Genomic DNA, 19097 nt, shown 5'->3' on the forward strand with positions numbered 1-19097 from the left:
AGAAAAAATTAAATTAACAGAATTAACAGAAAAGCGCGATCGTAAAGCACTTAATATAGCTGCGCTGCTGTGGCAGCGTGCCAATAATCAATACACAGCAGTCTAATACTAGACTACAGGCGCACAGGGTATCAATGTATATATAATACATTCAACACATGGATACAATCAATGAGCACTCGTCCAGTAATTTACTATCAGAAACAACAGATCCCAATGATTAATTTCAAACAGTGGTAAAGACTCTCAACTACTATGAGAATGACCGTAGCAATGTTTTCAAAAAGTGACATATGTAAACACATGAAGACGGGACTCCACTTATACACCGACTATAGCCTTAGTACAACTTTATAAACTGAAAATTTGACCTCGACTTATACACCAAGTCGACTTGTACACCGGAAAATACGGTAGTTATGAAAATTGGACCTCGAAAGCATAGGACCTTTCGTTCTCTACTCTAAATTGGAAATGAATTCGCTCAGAACTATGAAAATGCACCAACACCTGGCAGTTGAATCGATAAAATGAATAGGCTTTTCTTGGCTCATTTAGATGGCCCGTCACTTGCCAGGGATCGTTCCCGCCGACAGAGGAAAGATAAAGGCGGACGATTGGCTGCATTGGAGAAATTCAAACAAGCTAAAGCAGTTGGGCAAAAATGGGCGACACTTGAGGTAAGAGAAGTGTAGTTTAAGAATCAAATCTTTGTAGGCCTAAAAAATAGAACTGTATGGAAAAACCCTGTGATGTGGGACAGAGGATGCATGTACTAGGGCAGTGGTCTGTACTGTGAGTCTCATGATATCAGGTTTGAATCCCAGCTGAGTGAGGAAGTGTCTACAAGGGCAGGGTACGGGGTTTGTACTGTGACAGATTCCAGGATCTCCACCTGTTTAAATCCCTGCGGAAGGAGGATCAGGGTTTTCTAAGATAGGAGCTTGTGCGGCAAAATCTCATAATATTATCAAATTCTAGATCCTGAATCTAATTGCATTTGATTCCAGTTTTTTTTTTTTGTGGATTGCACAAACTATATTGTGAAATATTTAGTTTTTCAAGCAGTTTGGCCTACGCTAATTGATAAGCTTGTAAAGTTATTATTTTACAGGTTGAGGAGGACAATGTCTATGATATGGTTGACGAAGAGGAATATTCTAAAATTGTACAATCGCGACAAGATGATGATTGGATTGTCGATGACAGTACGTATTCACACCAGTACAGATGTAGATAGCTCCATAACCCTTCATTTGGTCTGGTGAATATCTTCCCTTGGCAGTCCATAGTTTGGTTGGGCAAAGGTCTTTCTTCCTCGCTAACCCCAGGGATGAGAATTTACCGCTGATTTCGGTAGCCCTACCGGAAAATATAATTTTTATGTCCTCAGCTCAACTTAAGTTCTGAGGGGGCAAATCATCCTCCCCGGCATGGATTCGAAACTGATGGCATCGAGATTGCCACGGTAAGAAACTCTGCCACACAATACTGAGTCCGCGGCTACATGCGCAGCTTAGATGATGTCATATTATTAGCCAATCAGATATCCCGTTTCATTTTAGCCCGGGTTTTCCCATTTACAGTTCTTCCATGAAATTTACCTTGGCTATTATACAACGAGCAATCTGATTGGTGCCGCAAGTTTTCGTGCGGCGAAGCTGCGCATGTACCTGCACACCCGGTCTAGTGTGGCAGGGGTTCATGCCGTGGCTGAGTTTAATCTCTGCCGAGGGAGGATGGGGCATAAAGATTTACCCCTGTCTGAATACGCTGCCGCCGCAAGTGACGTTAACAGCCTAGAGGCCGCAATTGTTGATCAATTGTTTTCAAACTTGTCACAAAAGTAGGGTATCACTTGGGCCAGAACCCTATTTGAAATTGGGTCGATTCGATTCAAATTATGGCCACCAGGGGGCCGACATGAAAAATGGCGTTAACAGCCTAGAGGCTGCAATTGTTGACCAATTTATTTCAAACTTGTCACAAAAGTAGGGTATCACTTGGGCCAGAACCCTATTTGAAATTGGGTCGATTCGATTCAAATTATGGCCACCAGGGGGCCGACATGAAAAACGACGTTAACAGCCTAGAGACTGCAATTATTGACCAATTTATTTCAAACTTGGTACATAAGTAGGGTATCACTTGGCCCTGAATCCTATTTAAAATTGGGTCGATTCAAATAATGCCCACAGGAGACTGACATGAAAAATGACGTTAATAGCCTAGAGGCCACAATTGTTGACCCATTTATTTCTAACTTGGCACACAAGTAGGGTATCACTTGGGCCAAAACCCTAAAAAGGTTGATTCGATTCAAATTTTGGCTACCAGGGGGCCAACCTGAAAAACAACGTTAACAGCCTAGAGGCCGCAATTGTTGACTGATTCAAATTATGGTCGTCAGGGGAAAACAACCTAGAGGCTGCAACTGTTGATCAATTTTTTACACTTTGTACACATGTTCTCGAATATCATTCTTATAGAAATAATTGTGGCCATGATATTTCTAACGCATTTACCACAAACCCTGTAACTTCATGTGGCAGTGAATTTCAGGCCGGGGGCATGCAAGGCCCTGCCTGATTCTAGTTCCAATAGGCTAGTCAAAAAATGATGTAAAAGTATAGGGGGCTGATAGTCTTACTGGTCCGGCGCGATAGGTTAGCAGTACTATACTGATTTTGTATCAACTAAGTATGTATTTTATCAATCGGTTGCAGATGGCGTGCGCAGCAAGTGTAATAACTACCGTAAAAACCGGCGTATAAGTCTACGCGGAGTATAAGTCGAGGTCGATTTTTAGGCCTACATTTCATGATTTTAACATATATCCGGCTTATAAGTCTAGTCCCTTCTCTTAGAAGAATAATTACTTGTATCATTATATTGAATAGTTTGTTTTGATAACAATGTGCGCCTTCACACACGCCTCTGTGTGTCAGCCTGATTGCTGCTGTGTGTTAATCAATAGACTGTTACACACTCAGGTATAATACACTACCATACAGTGATACAGTAGTGTGAGTCACAAGCTATATATAACCTAATGTATTAAGCGCTGCTATGAGCGCGCATATATGAATACATCGTTTGAAATGAAGCTGTGTCAAAATGAAAGAAGTTTTTTTCATTAAATAACTTTATTTATCATGAATTATTATTCAAACTGTTATAGCAGTGAGAAGATGAACACTGTCTTTTTTGTCTGGTAGAATCAATATTTCTTGTGACCTGAAAATACTTAGTAGAAAACTGTACTCAGCGTATAAGTCGAGGTCAATAATTTAGTGGTAAAATGGTAAAATCAAAGATTAAAAACTCGACTTATACGCCGGTTTTTACGGTATATACATTACTACTGTAAGGTAACCGAAAGACATTTATACACTGTGATGAAATAATTCAGGGCTCGACCTGCAATGCATGAAATGTCGATTGTCATCGATGTGGATGTGCCACATTGGTACTAGCCTTTACCTTCCAAAATATAATAGTTATTCATGGGTTCAAGATCACTCTTCGGCGCACGCAATTGCTAAGCTATCAGCTGGTTCGGGTGTGTAACTTTCTCAAGAAAAACTACCGCAGATAGGCCCGTATTCTCATCCCTGGGACCTTCAATTCAGTTGGATGGAGATCGTGTTGATAGAAGTACTATATATTGTTTGTCACTAGTATCTAGTATCTTTCCTCACATGGATTGTATTTTAGCTGGATCAGGTTATGTTGAAGATGGTCGAGAAATATTCGACGAAGATGATGGAGAAAATGATGGCTGTTCGTCTAAAGGTACGAGTAACAAGTTTTAGAATTTAGAATTTGTTTGGAAAATGCAGTAAGCAACGAGCAGTGGAAGTGCATATTCAACAAAAGGGTTAATGAATACTAATCAGCATCCTTGAGACTTACTGATCATGGTTGCCGGTGTATTGTACTGGTCTGAATGTCTCCTTATTCTCAGTTTTTCCTGATTCGATGGAAATTCTTAGCTGATCTCATTCTAATCTGGCGATATGATTCAATGGAATTTTTCAGCTAAAAAGGTTGCGGCAGCCGATAGGAAAAAGTCGAAAAATCCAAACATTCAAAAACAAGAATCGCGTAATAAGAACATACGCAGCATGTTCATGTCAGCTGCGGTGACTGGAACATCAAAGAAGAAACCTGAGGTATTGAAACATTTCTAGAGTTTTGAACACTTATGTTCCCATTTTATCATACATTTCTTCAGATTGCGACTCGGTTTTTGGCTCGCACCAGTGGGCCTATTTCAACGGTCTGGCTGATCGATTATCATTCGTATGCTCGATACACTACGCTCAAAGCTATTTTTAGCACTCTCAAACGCAATTTCAGTAGCCTGTTATTTCACTAATGGGCGAACAGATTAAGCAAAATATATTTCCTAATTGGTTTTTCTTAATGGTGCAGAAAGATGAAAGCAGAAAGATGTGGGTTTCATAGTTTTTGAGAAATTTACCAAAAAGTTTCTAAAATTCGATATTTGAGCACATTTTTTAATGCAGCATCTTTAACCGTCCAAAATAACATATGTGAAAATTCAATGCTATTTGCGTTGGAAGAACTTCATATCGCCAAGATTCGACGCTTTGTTCGGTAGTTATGGGCTTTCAAAGACGTAACCCCCAATAATCTTGGTTATGTATAATTTGTGTTGACCCGGTTTTGACTCCCATCATGATTTCATAACATTGAACGAGGTGGATCAGCTGGAGCGCGTTATTTCTCAAACAAAATGGCGGCACGATTGAATAGGTTGATATTCATCATTTCTTGCGCGAATACTGATTCTCAAGGCGTATGATATAACGATTTATTGTGTGCGATGTGTTCGATGATTCATGTAGTTTTGATATCCCGTGCTTAAGGTGACGTTGCATCAAGATTTATGACGAAAAATTGATTTCAAAATGCGGAAATTTACTTCCGTGTTCGCCACACGGCTGATTTACTGATAGCATCGAATTTTTAGAGATGAGTGATATATACATGACTGGAAATACTCGTTTTATCATCATTAATTGAAGCATTAGCGATTCGTTTTGGAGCCTGATTATTAGTATTAGTTTGTTAACTGCGGCATAGCGATGAGCGTTTGCATTGAAAACAGTCGTGTACAGTCGCGTAGGCAATATCGCCTTATACTCTCGTGTTCACTGCGTGTATGTATCAGTTATAGAGAAAGTGCGCCTGGTGTAGGCCGCGCGTAACAACGATTTGCCTGAGTGAAGATGTATGCTACATAAAGCAATCCTATCGTGAAATTATTAAAAATCATGTCAGTCATGTTTCGTCAGTAATGGGCACTGGCCTCAAATTTGAAGAACTTGGGAGCTTCTGTCCTGATTGGTCCGTATGATAATGAAAAACCTCCGATGAAACCCAGGCTCACCAAGTTTGTAACGTATCTTATCGGGTCACTCAAAGTTTTAGTTGTTTTAATTTACGTCATTCAAGGGATGTATTTAAATTATGAACATTTGTTCAGACAAAAGGCCCATATCAATTTTTCAAAGATTTCATTCTCGTTAAAAGTCAGTTATCATTAAAAGTTCACTCTGACCAAAATTGAGTCCTTTTTCATATATTTCTTTCTTGTTTAATTTTCAATGAAATGAATTTTTGTATACCGGTAGCCTACGTGACAGATTTTTTACTTCACACCAGATTGGCGAGCCACTGGCCCTTTATTCTCAGATTTGAAAATGGTCTGCTGTGTCAGTGTTGCCTGAAACAGTCGCATTGCATTCATTATTTCGTCAGTGTTGTTTCATCTTTCATCACCTGTTTATTAGCTACACAGCGCTAAGCGCTCAATGATGTAATTGCTATAGGCCTAAATAGTCTACATACACAGCCACGCTTATATGTCGCCGTTATGATCTTTTGTACCTCGTTATAGTGAACATTTGTTTTGCAACCAAGAGCAAACCAAGAGCTTTCACTGTGGAGACGTTTCGCTGTACCCAAAGTTTTCTCATCTAATTTAATCAATGAAATGTCTCCTCCAAAATGTCACTGACTTGTGGTTCGACGACCCTCAAGAAAAGATGCCTGTCTCCATAAAACTGTCTATGACCTCATTAGACCACCTGGGACTTAAGTGCCAGCGGAATATTGTGTTCACTTTTTCTGTCATCCATTCATAGCGTTGTCCGTCCGTAAACGGAATCCAGTTATTTTGGAATGTTTTAAAGATGCTCCAATGTAATGTCTTGATATTTCGGTAAGACATGTATCTACCCTAGACACATCTTCAGCCCAAAAACTGGCCCTGTCAGAACCAAGATGGCCATCTGGCAGCCATTGTTGTTCACCAAAATCAGCACTTTTTGTACATTTTAGAAGTTTCTGAGGGAAATATCGAAGACGCTTTAATCAATTACCTTGATCTTTCATATATATTGGAATCCCCATAGGGCCCATCAGCATAAGAAAAATTTGGACAATTGGACTCAAGATGGCCATCCTATGACCTTTTTTGTGCCTAAAAAAGTAAATTTTGGCCCAAATTCTGTAGCTTCCTTCTGCATATATACCTTTGCATATTTTGTTACCACATTGCAAAGTTGTAGCTCATGACATGGTCTTTGATTGTGGTGAGTTTCTAAGTCATTAGTTATTAGAGTACATTACACGTCTGGGTGCTCACTTAAAATCCAAGTAAGTTCGGATGAATTTTGGGGGGCCAAAAGGACACGATTTTGGTGGCCCACCTCATCAAATCTTACATCATATAAAAGCCTTGACTATTTACTACAAAATGACACTAACTTGTAATGCATGGAAATAAACAGCAAACGAGTTATTCTGTATCGCGATGATCTTCGATTTTACCTTGAATTTTCTGAGAAGTAATTGACACTACATAGTGCAATTCCTGAGTGCCAATCGATTAAACATGTATCGATGGCTAAAATGATACCTTCGTTTCTCAACCCCAATATCAATCTATACCGACGACGATTTTGTTGATCGAGGTTACTTATATTTCGAGCCTCAGCACCTTTGGTCCTCTAGTTTTCAAAACTTGCAGGGATGCTAACTGCTCTGTTTTGCCTAAAATCTCTGTAATACCTTAAACTTGCATTGCATGGCTGTTGACTCTTAACTCAGTCTAACAGTGGAAGTTCGTTTGGACCTGACTTGCAAACGTGTTTGAAAAGCTCTATTCTGTGTAAGCCTTACCAACCAAACTAACTCGTCTTCACCCTAAGTTTGAGTTTCAATTTCTATTCTCTGTCGTCGTCCTATAAAAAGTTTCTTTCTAGCTATTTATTACTGATACAACATAAAATTTTTCAATAAGAAAACTACATAAGAAGAAATAAAATTGATGAGGATTTTTAAATTTTCTTGTACTGTGCTTAAAATTGCATGTCGATGATGCTTTTTCACAGTTTTTAGGATTTTTCACATCAAGATGATAACTGCAACAACCTCGGCATATTGACAAAAAATTCTCAAAGATGTTAATATCCTTTAGAGATGAAAATCTTCCGCGGATGCGCAGATATCCGCGGTTAGAGGTCCATTTTTGTCATTCTTGAGATTGATGTAGATCCCTTGAGAATATGATAGGGGGGGGGGGGGGGTTAGGGTCTTGGGGAAAGGGAAAGTTGATAGTTAGATCGTGGCATACTTAACGAACAGACCGTAAAAGCGTCTCAGAAAACCGGTGCTACGATCTCTGAAATATTTTTTTTTACAACATCATTGCGAAACACTGCTGTTGTCTAGACATTGTTTTAATCAGGCACAATAGGCTTGGCTTCAGTGATAGATTGGAAGATTATAGATAGGGGCTCCTCTTGGGACTCTACTATTTATTGACAAGTTCAATTGAACATGAACATGTTCTAGTGATTTGGATATCGTTGGAGCCATCCTTTTCATGTACTCAAGACATAAACAATGAACGATCAACCGCGTGACAGCAGTCTTATTTTGTCATTGGAAAATGGGCCTCAGATGCGCCAAAAACTCCTTGAAATTTCAAAATTTTCTTGGGGGAGTTCCCCTAAACCCCCCTTTAGGGGCTTTGCACCTTCGGCGCTCGCGACTGCTGATGGCATGGCCAACAGTAGTTAGCCTGTAATACTTTTATTTCAAATTTTTCTGCGTTTTTTAAATGCCTCTGTTTTCATCCCTGATCCTTGAGTTCATCGACCTGACCTCGGATAAGCACATTTAGAAATGATGTTGTTTCCTTCTGCCTTCTGCTTTCATCAGGGATGATAATTTTCCGCCGATCGGCGGATTTCCGCCTTTTAAATCAATTTTTATCATTTCTCAGATCAATGCATATCCGTTGAAAAAATGGGGGGGGGGTGGGGGGGGGGGGTAGGATGATGACTGTGGTTTTCCAGCATTGTAAGGATAGATTGGCATGACCATAAAAGCGTTTCCCGATCTATTTTTAAATGCGATCATTTAGCGGCATTTGTATCCTAACAAAGTTTTCTCTGTCGTTTGGCCGACGCATGTCTGGATATATGAATATATGTATCTACATTATTGATTTTTCATCAAGTAGTGGTGTTTTTAATACGTACATGCTTATATTTTAAACACGTGTGTGTGGTGTGACAATGCGATATAGAATCATGTGGAAAATTTTAGTTTTTTTTAATGGAAATCTAGCTTGTTGTAATATCAGTACTGATATTAGTTCGTAATATCAGTACTGATATTAGTTCATTAATAAAGGATGCTGGAAAATAAAGTCTAATTCAATTATCTATTGCGTGGTGGGCGAGTGATCGTCGCTTTCAAGAAGATTGATCAATGTGGGATTCGAACCTACTAGTTACATTATAGTTGTCTCTGCATCAATTATGTCCCTGCCGTCTTGGAACTAGCAGTGTGTTGTGTAAAACATGGACGATGTTGTTTGATTTTTTGGCTTTGCTGAGAGAAATTTCAATCGGAAAACTGCTGAAAAACGATCTGAGACACTGCTGAAAAACGATCTGAGACGATGTGAAAATCAAAAATTTTCTGGGGGAGGGTAATTACTTCGCGCCTACGGCGCTCGTTTCCGCCTTTTCAACATTGGTCTGTTATCATCCCTGTTTCATTTACTATCAGCCATTTAGCTGGCAATCAAAAGGGACTGATTCATATAGACCAGGTAATAGAAGAGACGGGTATTGATTTCTGTGAAGCATGCTCGTGAATTAAACCATGGTTAATAGTGATATCATAATTGCCATTGCTGGACAAAGAGTTCTTACCAAAAGTGGTTTGTCAATAGACTTAAGTTAGTTTTCTTGTTTCTTTACTGCAGAAAGATATCACATTAAATGAAGATGATGATATACTCGGGGATATTCTTGGCGAACTTAAAAACGACGTTTCGATGAAACCAGCTGCAGTGAGAGTGAAAAAATCTGGCAGTAACAGGTAGGTGAAATCAACGCCAAAATACCATAGAAGGTTCTTAACCCGTTCGTTACATGGTACAAGGTCTCCGGTGACTCCCATTTTCATAGAGAATTTTCATAATACCCATGCACCATCTACTTTGTGCAAACAGTCGTTTCGAAATATATTTAGTGGATCAATATTGATTAATATATTTCTCTAATTGTGCCGACTACCTTGCTACACTAAAACGGTCATAATTTTTTTATCAAAATGAATTTTACCATCAAATTCACAGATAATCATCACAAAATACGGCCGAATAGAAAAGCAGGCTTTGTTTAGCAATTGGTAGGATATCTGAACTCTATTTGAGATTTTTCTGAAAAGCTATATCAATTGTGGTAATTAGGTCACGTGACGCAAATGAATAGTATTAGAATTAATTTTCTTATCACCAAAATATTTGGGCTCTGCGTTGCCCTCTGTGGGTACAGTACCCCTTTCATAACCACTTACGTTATCTTTATGCCAAGGGTTTAAGTAAAATCACCAAAAAATTTCGATTTCTGGCTCAGTACAGTGGGTGGGTATAAGGCCAGTACTGAAAGGGTTAAGACAAGAGTACCCTAGACATTTCGGCCCCACTCCGCGCGGTGGCGCCACCCCGCGGGATTTACGCGAAGCAGCAGAACACAAACACGGCCATTCTCTCAATTTTCAATGATAGAAATCATTGTGTATTTCAATTATTTCGGCTGTTAGGGTTTTAAGGCACAATATAAGTTGATGATGTGATATGGCGATGTCAATTAATGATAATTCCGCAGTGAAGCTAGTCACGAACAGTGCTGATTGAGTGTACAGCTGCCAAAAACACTGAAATGTGCGTAGTTGAGTAACTATTTGCAGTGAATTGCAGACGAAACATGAAGCCTTAACGGCCGTTTAAAAAAGAATTATACCAATCGCAATTGTAAAATAAAAATGAGATAGAACCTAAGTTAAAATTCTGGCCATTTCTAAAATGTTATTGATTATTATTACTAATTTTAGTCAGTGCGGAACGTTTAGTTTTCCAACAATGAGGGGTGGTAGGTAGTCATGCAATTCAAGTCATCATTTATTACACGTTACTTCCGTGTTGTTGAAAATCTCGCGAGTCCTGGACTAAACCCCAATGAACAATGTGATCTGTGTGCTGGCCACCAAAATGCACACAGATCACACTACACTACCCATTACACACTCCAGTACCCACAGCTTTCATATATCCATCCAAATATTTAGTGGCTTTCTTCCTGGATAATTGGAAGGTCGTAACAAAGTAGTAGGTAGCTAGGGGTCAGATTGGTAGTAGCATACATCCTATACGATTCATCCATAGGCCTATTCGTTAGGTTTTTAAAATGATGGTCTGTACAACAGTACAGTCAGTAGTGTTAAAGGACATTTTATGCCCACTTGGGACTTAAGTGAAGTCCTAGTGTGCTTGCGTTCACTTGTCGTCCATCATCTGTCATCCGTCCGTAGACGGAATCCAGTTATTTGGGAAGTTTTAAAGATGCTTTAATGTAATGCCTTTGGTTTACGCATGTATCTTCCCTAGACACATCTTCAGCCAAAAAACTGGCCCTACCAGAATCAAGATGGCCAACTGGCAGCCATTGTTGTTCGCCAAAATCAGCACTTTTTATATCTTTTTCGAGTTTTCGAGGGAAATTTTCAAGATGCTTTGATCACTTACCTTGATCTTTCGTATATATTTGTATCCTGCAAGTGCCCATCAGTATGAGAAAAATTAGGCCATCTGAGCATCAGACTCAAGATGGCGCCTGTATTTTTTGTGCCAAAAATGGTCAATTTTGGCCTGAATTCTGAGTCAGGTAACTTCCTACTGGTTTGCCATTTTTCATTTAATTTAAGAATGTACCGTTTTATATGGTGTTAGAATAAAAGAAATTTTGTGAATGGAATGAATTTTTTTTTAAAATAGAATAAACCCTATTTATGATTAATAATCATTTAATTTTACTTTGACAGTGTTGATAAATGAGAGTGCTGCCTTTATTCGTTCCATTGAATTTGTAATAAAACTTTATCTACCATTCTTGTGACCTGAAAATACAAATAGGAAACTGTGCTTAATGTATCTAAATCGAGGTCTTATGATGATAAATGCCTTAACCTAAATTTTTAGAAATATCTAGTGGCGATAGAATTCCTTACCATTAAAGTCGATAGATCTATGAAGACCTGTCGAATACCGAACAAATGAATTAATAAAACCATCAATTGCCCAAACAGGAGTTACTTAAAAGAATTTGAGTTTTGAAATAAGTGAAGTTTCTCAAACATTAATATCCAGGAATAAAGGGGCATGCCGAGAAAGGGTTATACTTTCTTCGGGCTTCTAGGGAACATTCCATTACTTGGAAAAGTCAATCATATTTGGCTGACATCTAAGGTGTCCATCAAAATTTACGTTTGAGTATCCTGACTCCCTTTTTATTCCCCCATACCCAGCCTTGCATTATTCTAGCTTACTAAGTTCCACTGAACACTACTTAATTTTCAAACCTATTAAATATGGCTATTCTGCTATTTTTCAATGTTCGAGTTCTAGAATCGAATTTTGGTCGAGAACTGTTGAACTGTATCCGGGCACCTACCCTCACTAGTAGGGTCCAGCTGCATTTAAGTAAGACTCATGTAAAGATGGCAGCCTTTACGGCTTCATTATGAATCATAATGTTAGTTAAGAAAAATCCTGCAATCTATTTTCAGTCCATTCCCTTCTAGACCTGTCTCCAAGTCGGCGATGAAAAAGGCTGCATCATCTGTTTTCAGCAGTCGTCCGCTGCCAGTGGTGATGCCTTTAAAACCAAAGATGGCGAAAAAGCCGTCAGCCGTCGCCATGAAGAGATCACCAGTGAAAAGGGAACCAGTCATCGAGTTAAATTCATTTGACGATGCCGCAGTTGATATATCAGAGATTGATTCAATGGATGTTGCCGAGTGTAAGGACGAGATTATTGAAATAAAGCAAGAAACACCAGGTAAATTAGTAAAATAATGACTTCACATTAACCTCATCTGTACCAATGACTGCTATTTAGAGGTCATGCAGCCATTTGCTATTTCCACATGACCACACAGTCAAGTCTTGATACACTGCTATCTGATACACTGCCAGCCTCGTTTGTCGCCAACAATTTTGAAAGTATGAAATGCCTATATCTCTTGTGCATTGCAAAAATCCGAATTTGTAACCCTCCGCACACCACAACCCCACCCCATTCCTTAGTACATATACATATACCAACAAGGAGCGGTAGTTAAACTGTTCAATATAAAAACAAACAGTATTATGTATGATAAGTCATGCCTGTAGGCCTGTAGGTTCCAGTTAGCCTCTTCGTGAAAACAACTGTTTGTTGTAGGTGTGTTTAACCATGATATTTTGTCTTAATTTGTCAGCCAAAACCAATGGGTACAAAGTGATTGCCCGGTAATCTAGCAACGGCCTTTCCCTTTACTGTTTTCTGAAGATTGCATTTCATCTCAATTTTTACTTTCAAGTTGTGCAGAGATAACAAATATACTGGAATTTTAGGCCCGAGCAGATAAGCTGCTTGTATTATTTTTCCACGGCAAATATGGATGAATCGCAATACTCATTTTTAGATGAGGCTCATCACATGGATATATCTGATATCAATTTTGACGATGAATTTGCCGATGAGATGAAACTGGAAATCGAAAATGATGTCAAAAATGAAGAGGAAGCAGCCTCTAACGACAAGTAAGTATTAACATTCACTAATTAAATCTCTTAACCCGTAACATGCTGGCAGCTTTAATGTTAAGGTTTGTGTGTGTGAGATGTCGACGGAATCCAGTTATTTTGGGAAGTTTTGAAGACGCTTCAATGTAATGTCTTGATATTTGGGTTACACATGTATCTACCCTAGACACATCTTCAGCCAAAAAACTGGCCCTGTCAGAATCAAGATGGCCGACTGGCAGTCATTGTTATTTGCCAAAATCAGCACTTTTTACACATTTTTGAACTGTTTGAGGGAATTTTTGAAGACGCTTTGATCAATTACCTTGATCTTTCGTATATATCTGAATCCTCCCAGGGCCCATAAGCGTGACAAAAATTGGGTTGATCAGACTTAAGATGGCCGTCCTATGACCTTTTTAGTGCCCAAAAATGTCAATTTTGGCCCGAATTCTGAGTCCTGTGGGTTCCTACTGGTTTGCCATTTCTCATTGCAATTGCTGGTGGGTATTCTTTGGAAAAGGGATGTTTTATACCTGAGCCAGGTATTTTTGATCAGCCAATTATGACAAAATCTTGGTGTTATCAGTACTCATTCGTAGGTGGGAAAAAGTTTTTCGACATTTTATTGATACCTAAGCATATTTTGTTATCACAATGAATTAGAAAGTTGTGGCTCATAACGTGTTCTATGATTGTGGTGAGTTTCAAAGTGATTGGCTTTTGTATATGGCCACCAGGTGGCGTTGAATAATACAATATATTAGTATTTCTATATCATATTTGTACCAATGCATATTTTCTTACTACAATCGATTGCAAAGTTGTAGCTCATGACATCGTCTATGATTGTGGTGAGTTTTAAGGACATACGTTATTCTATATGGTCACCAGGGGGCGTTGAATAGTAGAATAACTTAGTATTTCCTTATTATATTGGTACCTAGGCATATTTTGTCACCAAGATCAATTGCAAAGTTGTAGTTCATGATATGTTCTAAGATTGTGGTGAGTTTCAAGGTCATTGGGTTTTGAATATGGTCACCAGGGGGCGTTGAATAGTAGAATAACTTAGTTATATTAAATTGGTAACAAGGCATATTTTGTTATCACAATCAATTACAAAATCGTAGCTGCTGACAATATATTCTATGATTGTGGTGAGTTTCAAGGTCATTGGTTTTTGTATATGGTCACCAGGGGGCGGTGAATATAGAAATTGTAAGATTGTTGAGCATTTGAAACTACTTCCCAAGTGGGCATGGTGTCCCTGGACCCCTAGTTTGTCATAGCCACGGAATATAGCTGAATGATTAAACTTCCAATTTTTGAAAGAGGCGGTCCACTGTGTTGGGTCATTTTTGGGTGGTCCAAAAGTACCCCCTAAAAGTAAGAATACTCACCGTTTTGTGTTAGATAGTCCACGAGGGCACTGCTCAAATTGGTCGGAGGGTAAATAGTTTCTATATCTAAAGAAACCGTAAATCACCAACCGCTCAACCAAAAACAACCACCGCGCTGGCCAGATGCAACAGAGCCGCATACAGATACGTATGGTCCGATACTACTAGCGTTGACTGCAGCCGGGCAGTAAGAATTGCATCCGAGAAATCTAACCCCGAATATTCAAAACCGATCGATTCCTTACCGCGCGAGTTACAGCATGTGATCATATCGCCGGAGGAACCGCTACATGCTTATAAGCCCAATCCGACTGGGCCACAAACCGACGACGTTAAGACAAAAGTGAGCGTTTCGATTAGATTAGCAAAGGCTGTTCTTAACGAAAGCCTGATGGAACAATATGAACACGCAGAGCTAGATAGAAATCCAAACGGCTAGAAATATCGTGTTCAAATGTATGGTGGTCTCTAATCTAAAATTAACTGTAAAAAATTTATCTCTGAGTGTAAATATGCTGATATACTAATATTTACTGAAACTAAATTGACTGCTCTAGATGAAATATGGGTTTCCAATTTTTTTGAATCACTTGTTTTTCACGTTGTTGTTTTAATCACTCAAATAAGGGTACCAGAAAATCTGGTGGAATATTCATAGCATTTAAAACTGGAAGTCACATTTATACATCAAGTTAAGAAAACTAGTGATATAATACAGTGGATCAAGATATCAAAACATTTAAGAGTTTTTACATGAGGGGTACCTTATCCCAACCGAGTCTAGTAAATTTAATGGCCCTCATCTTTTTGATGAATTAAGTACCGATATAACCCAATTGTTTCCACAAAACGAGTGTCATATTTGTATTTGTGGAGATCTAAATGCACACACCAAAGAAATGCAAGACTTCGCTTTCTACTTCGAAAGGTTTGAAGCTGAGGACTTCTTTAACAAATCCAATGTAGATATTTCTAATTTGAAAGCAGATATTCTGCTTGAGCCTCTCAACAAAGATTACACGTTCATTTTTGGGGTTATTGCCTGTCTGATTTCTGCAAAACTCACGGGTTACTTATTGCAAATGCCCGAATTGGTAAGGATAGAGGTGTCGGTGCTTATACATGTCTTAAAGGGTATAGCCAGCGTCATATGGATACGTCATAGATTACTTCATTGTCTCGCCCCACATCCTAAAATGTGCCGAGTTCGAAGTCAAAAGAGTTTAACATGTTTTCGGATGTGCACTGCCCAATTAAGTGTGTTCTAAATACATTAGACCGTATCGAGTGAAAGGTTCCCCCTCATTTTAACAATAAAAAGGAATAGAGAGAAGTATCCCGTGAACCAGGCAATTTGAGAATCTTTTCCTCAGAAATCTTAGATGATATATCAGATATATCACTGAATAAAATTGACCGTAATGTTGCGAATGAGTGGTTATGTGAACACTTGGTCGAAGCAACTGAAGCGTCAATGGGTAGGTTAAAAATCAACAACAAGGGTTAAGAAGTACACAAAGCAAGGACTCGATATTCTATAATGCAAATGTAAAACTGAATCAGAGAAACTTTAGAAGAGCGAAATGACGCTATCGATTTAGCAAAACTAATACTAATCGTATTAATGTTAATGATGCCTCCAAAGGGTATAAACGATCACTGAAATGGAGGAAGCTAGAACTGGCAAAATTACATAACCAGGCACTGATGAGATCAATGAAAAATAAGAACCCAAAATATTATTTCTAAATATTTCAAAATACCGAGTAGTTCTGACTGTAAAGCTTCTCTTGAAGATCTCTTCCACCATTTTAGTCACTTAAATGACAATATAGATGAGAGTTGTTCAGAAGAACAAAATATATCTAACCTATCTGTTGATGACTTGAATAAGGATATAGACCGAAGCAAAAACCCCCTGAACCAGAACCAAGCGGGCTTCCGGAAGAAGCATAGTATCAGAACTAGTAAAAGTATAGTATCAACGACCATATTTCTTTAAAACAATTGTGGACCTTTTCTTGAAAGACAATAGAGAGTTGTACTGTGAATTTATTGACTATATTAAGGCATTCGACACTGTATGGAGGAGAACAATGTATAGCAATATAAAATCTGTATTAAAATTTAGGAGGCAAATTCAGAATCTTTTCAAAATAATCTTGGTTTAAGACAAAGAGAAAATTTATCGCCGGTGCTCTTCTACATATGTGTCAATGACCTCGAAGAATACATATATCAAAATAGTTGCTCATCTATTAATTTCCCTGTAAATGATATGTGGCTCTGGCTCTTAGCATTATTGTATGCAGACGATACCATTTTGATAGCTGAAAGTGCAGCTAATCTGCAGCAGATGCTTGATGTAACGGCTAGTTATTGTATGATTGTGGAAACTAATTATCATTACCAGAGATGCTAGTTTTCCGGAAATATCCGGAATTCCGGAAATTTAGGATCGCCGATGTCAATTCCGGAAATTGGGTGAGAATTCCTCGCAGCGACCAGTAATGGCACGCACCGTAAAAGCGTTCGTTTGCTTGTACTCGTCGTCGCTTCTGTGTTATTTTATCTTGGTCTCTGTTTCCGAGGACGTTCTGCTACAATGTATATATGTGTGCTTGTTGTGGTATCTGTGCGTGCGTAGGCGGAGCGCCTCTGTTGTGACGCCATTTCCAATTAAAAGTCAATTATCTTTACGCGCCGTTGTACATCGTCCTGCTGACGGCCAACAATGTGAAGATGCACGTGGTAATAATTAAGATGATATCTAATAAATATCATCTTAATTATTATCACGTGCATGCTATGTCCTGAGACACGCAGCTTTATAACTTTCTTATTGCCTGCAGCTGTCAAGCGGGACGGTCTGCAAAATGAGCACGCACGGAAAGATTGTCAGTCGGGAGTCGGCCGATATAAGGGCAATTGACAGCGGTATAAAAAATAAATTTAACTGGCACTGGCTAGAGGGTAAGGACAGTAATGGGGACTACTTATCGAACTACATTCGTAAGTTAGACTTAGCTGGCGTGGCGTACTGCGTCGTTTGTAAAGACCAGGTCAAATACGGTAATTGCGGGAAAAAAGATATTCTTCGTCACCCAGATAGCGCGCGGCATAAGCAGCGAGGGATGTGAAGCACAACGAATGTCTGCCGTCGTATTTTCAGATACCCAGATCGCTCTAGAACGCATTTCCGGCGATGCAAAAACACAAAAATACCCCCATTCTAAATTTTGAATTTCGGAATTTTGGTACTTTGGCCCTAGCATCTCTGCATTACCGATAAAACGAAAGTGATGATATTCGGAAAGAAGCTCAGAGCGTTACCCAACTTTTTACGTAGACGGAAATGAAATAGAAACTGTTAAGATATTCGATACCTAAGGATAATATTTAACTACACTGGGTCGTTTAGTAAGTGTAAGGAAAGTATTTGTGAACATGCCAAGGAAAGTCTTTTTTTGTACTTAAAAAGGTGAAAGAACCAGGGCTGCCAATGTCTCCGATTTCGGAGGAGTTTGCTACGGTAAAGCCAATCAAAAATTCAGAGCAGAATATACGTCCAAGTATCCGTGCATTGTTCCATCTCATTTCCATATCAAATAGTTAAAGGTATTTTTTGATAGCAATGATAGCAATAATGCGTAAATCTAATGTGTGTATATTTCTTTGTGAAGGAGAGTTTGACAATCAATTTTTTAATAAATACAAACAGAATTTTATCATTATTTCGTGTTTTCTTGGTATTATCTGGTCGTTTCGGCTGCTACTGAGTATCAATGATTTGCTACTATCACTAGAATGTTTGATTTTGCCCTGCTTCTGACTGAAATAAGAAAACTACTATCAAAATTGTATTGTGTTACTACAAGAAAAATTGTTAAAGGGTAACTGAAACTTTTTTAAAGATTTTCTACTTTTTACACTAAACGATATATTATAGTATACAATAAGGCTAGGTGATTTCATAATTGGAAAAATCTTTTCAATCTAGTCAGAATTGATGATTTTGACGTTCGCGCACCTGTTCAGTGTATACATTGCTTCTGCTGAACGCGTGGTACTGTGTCTATTAATAGAACTACGTCACTCGCAAATGATGTCTATAGAAATGAATAGGAAATAAGCTACAAGAGCAATTCAACTTAATTTTATACCTATTTGGCATTCGAATTGAGACAAAATGCCTCTTGATTTTGAAAGTCTACATATTAATGATTATAATTAGCTGTTGAACGGACCATATCCGTTCAAACTTAAGCTCAAAAATAGGATTTGAATAGCAATCCAAGGCATTTTCTAGTAGACAGCAAGGAACACGGATGTTTAAATCATCGTTTTGTATTATCATTTAGTGAGAGTAAGTAAGATCATGGTTAGATCTAAGAATATTTTGACTTATGAACTGATGAAACTTACAGAATTAGCTGCAAGAACAATTTCAATTCTTCTTGAAATATACCTCGTATTGGTAGCGGCTTTGGTCACAAAATTAGAATATTTCCTCA

The 19097-nt window shown here is 38.5% G+C and overlaps 1 protein-coding gene across 1 annotated transcript in view; it reads left to right on the forward strand.

Annotated features, from left to right (window-relative positions):
* The window catches only part of LOC141910948 (DNA polymerase alpha catalytic subunit-like), a 97768-nt gene that overhangs the window by 14327 nt on the left and 64344 nt on the right, over positions 1-19097 (forward strand). The window contains exons 2-8 of the mRNA XM_074801842.1: positions 559-680; positions 1115-1208; positions 3718-3795; positions 4042-4175; positions 9317-9432; positions 12181-12452; positions 13081-13198. Coding sequence (XP_074657943.1) covers positions 559-680; positions 1115-1208; positions 3718-3795; positions 4042-4175; positions 9317-9432; positions 12181-12452; positions 13081-13198 — 934 coding nt within the window. The remainder of the gene's footprint in view (positions 1-558; positions 681-1114; positions 1209-3717; positions 3796-4041; positions 4176-9316; positions 9433-12180; positions 12453-13080; positions 13199-19097) is intronic.

This window comes from Tubulanus polymorphus, chromosome 9, assembly GCF_964204645.1.
Source record: "Tubulanus polymorphus chromosome 9, tnTubPoly1.2, whole genome shotgun sequence".
Lineage (NCBI taxonomy): Eukaryota > Metazoa > Nemertea > Palaeonemertea > Tubulaniformes > Tubulanidae > Tubulanus > Tubulanus polymorphus.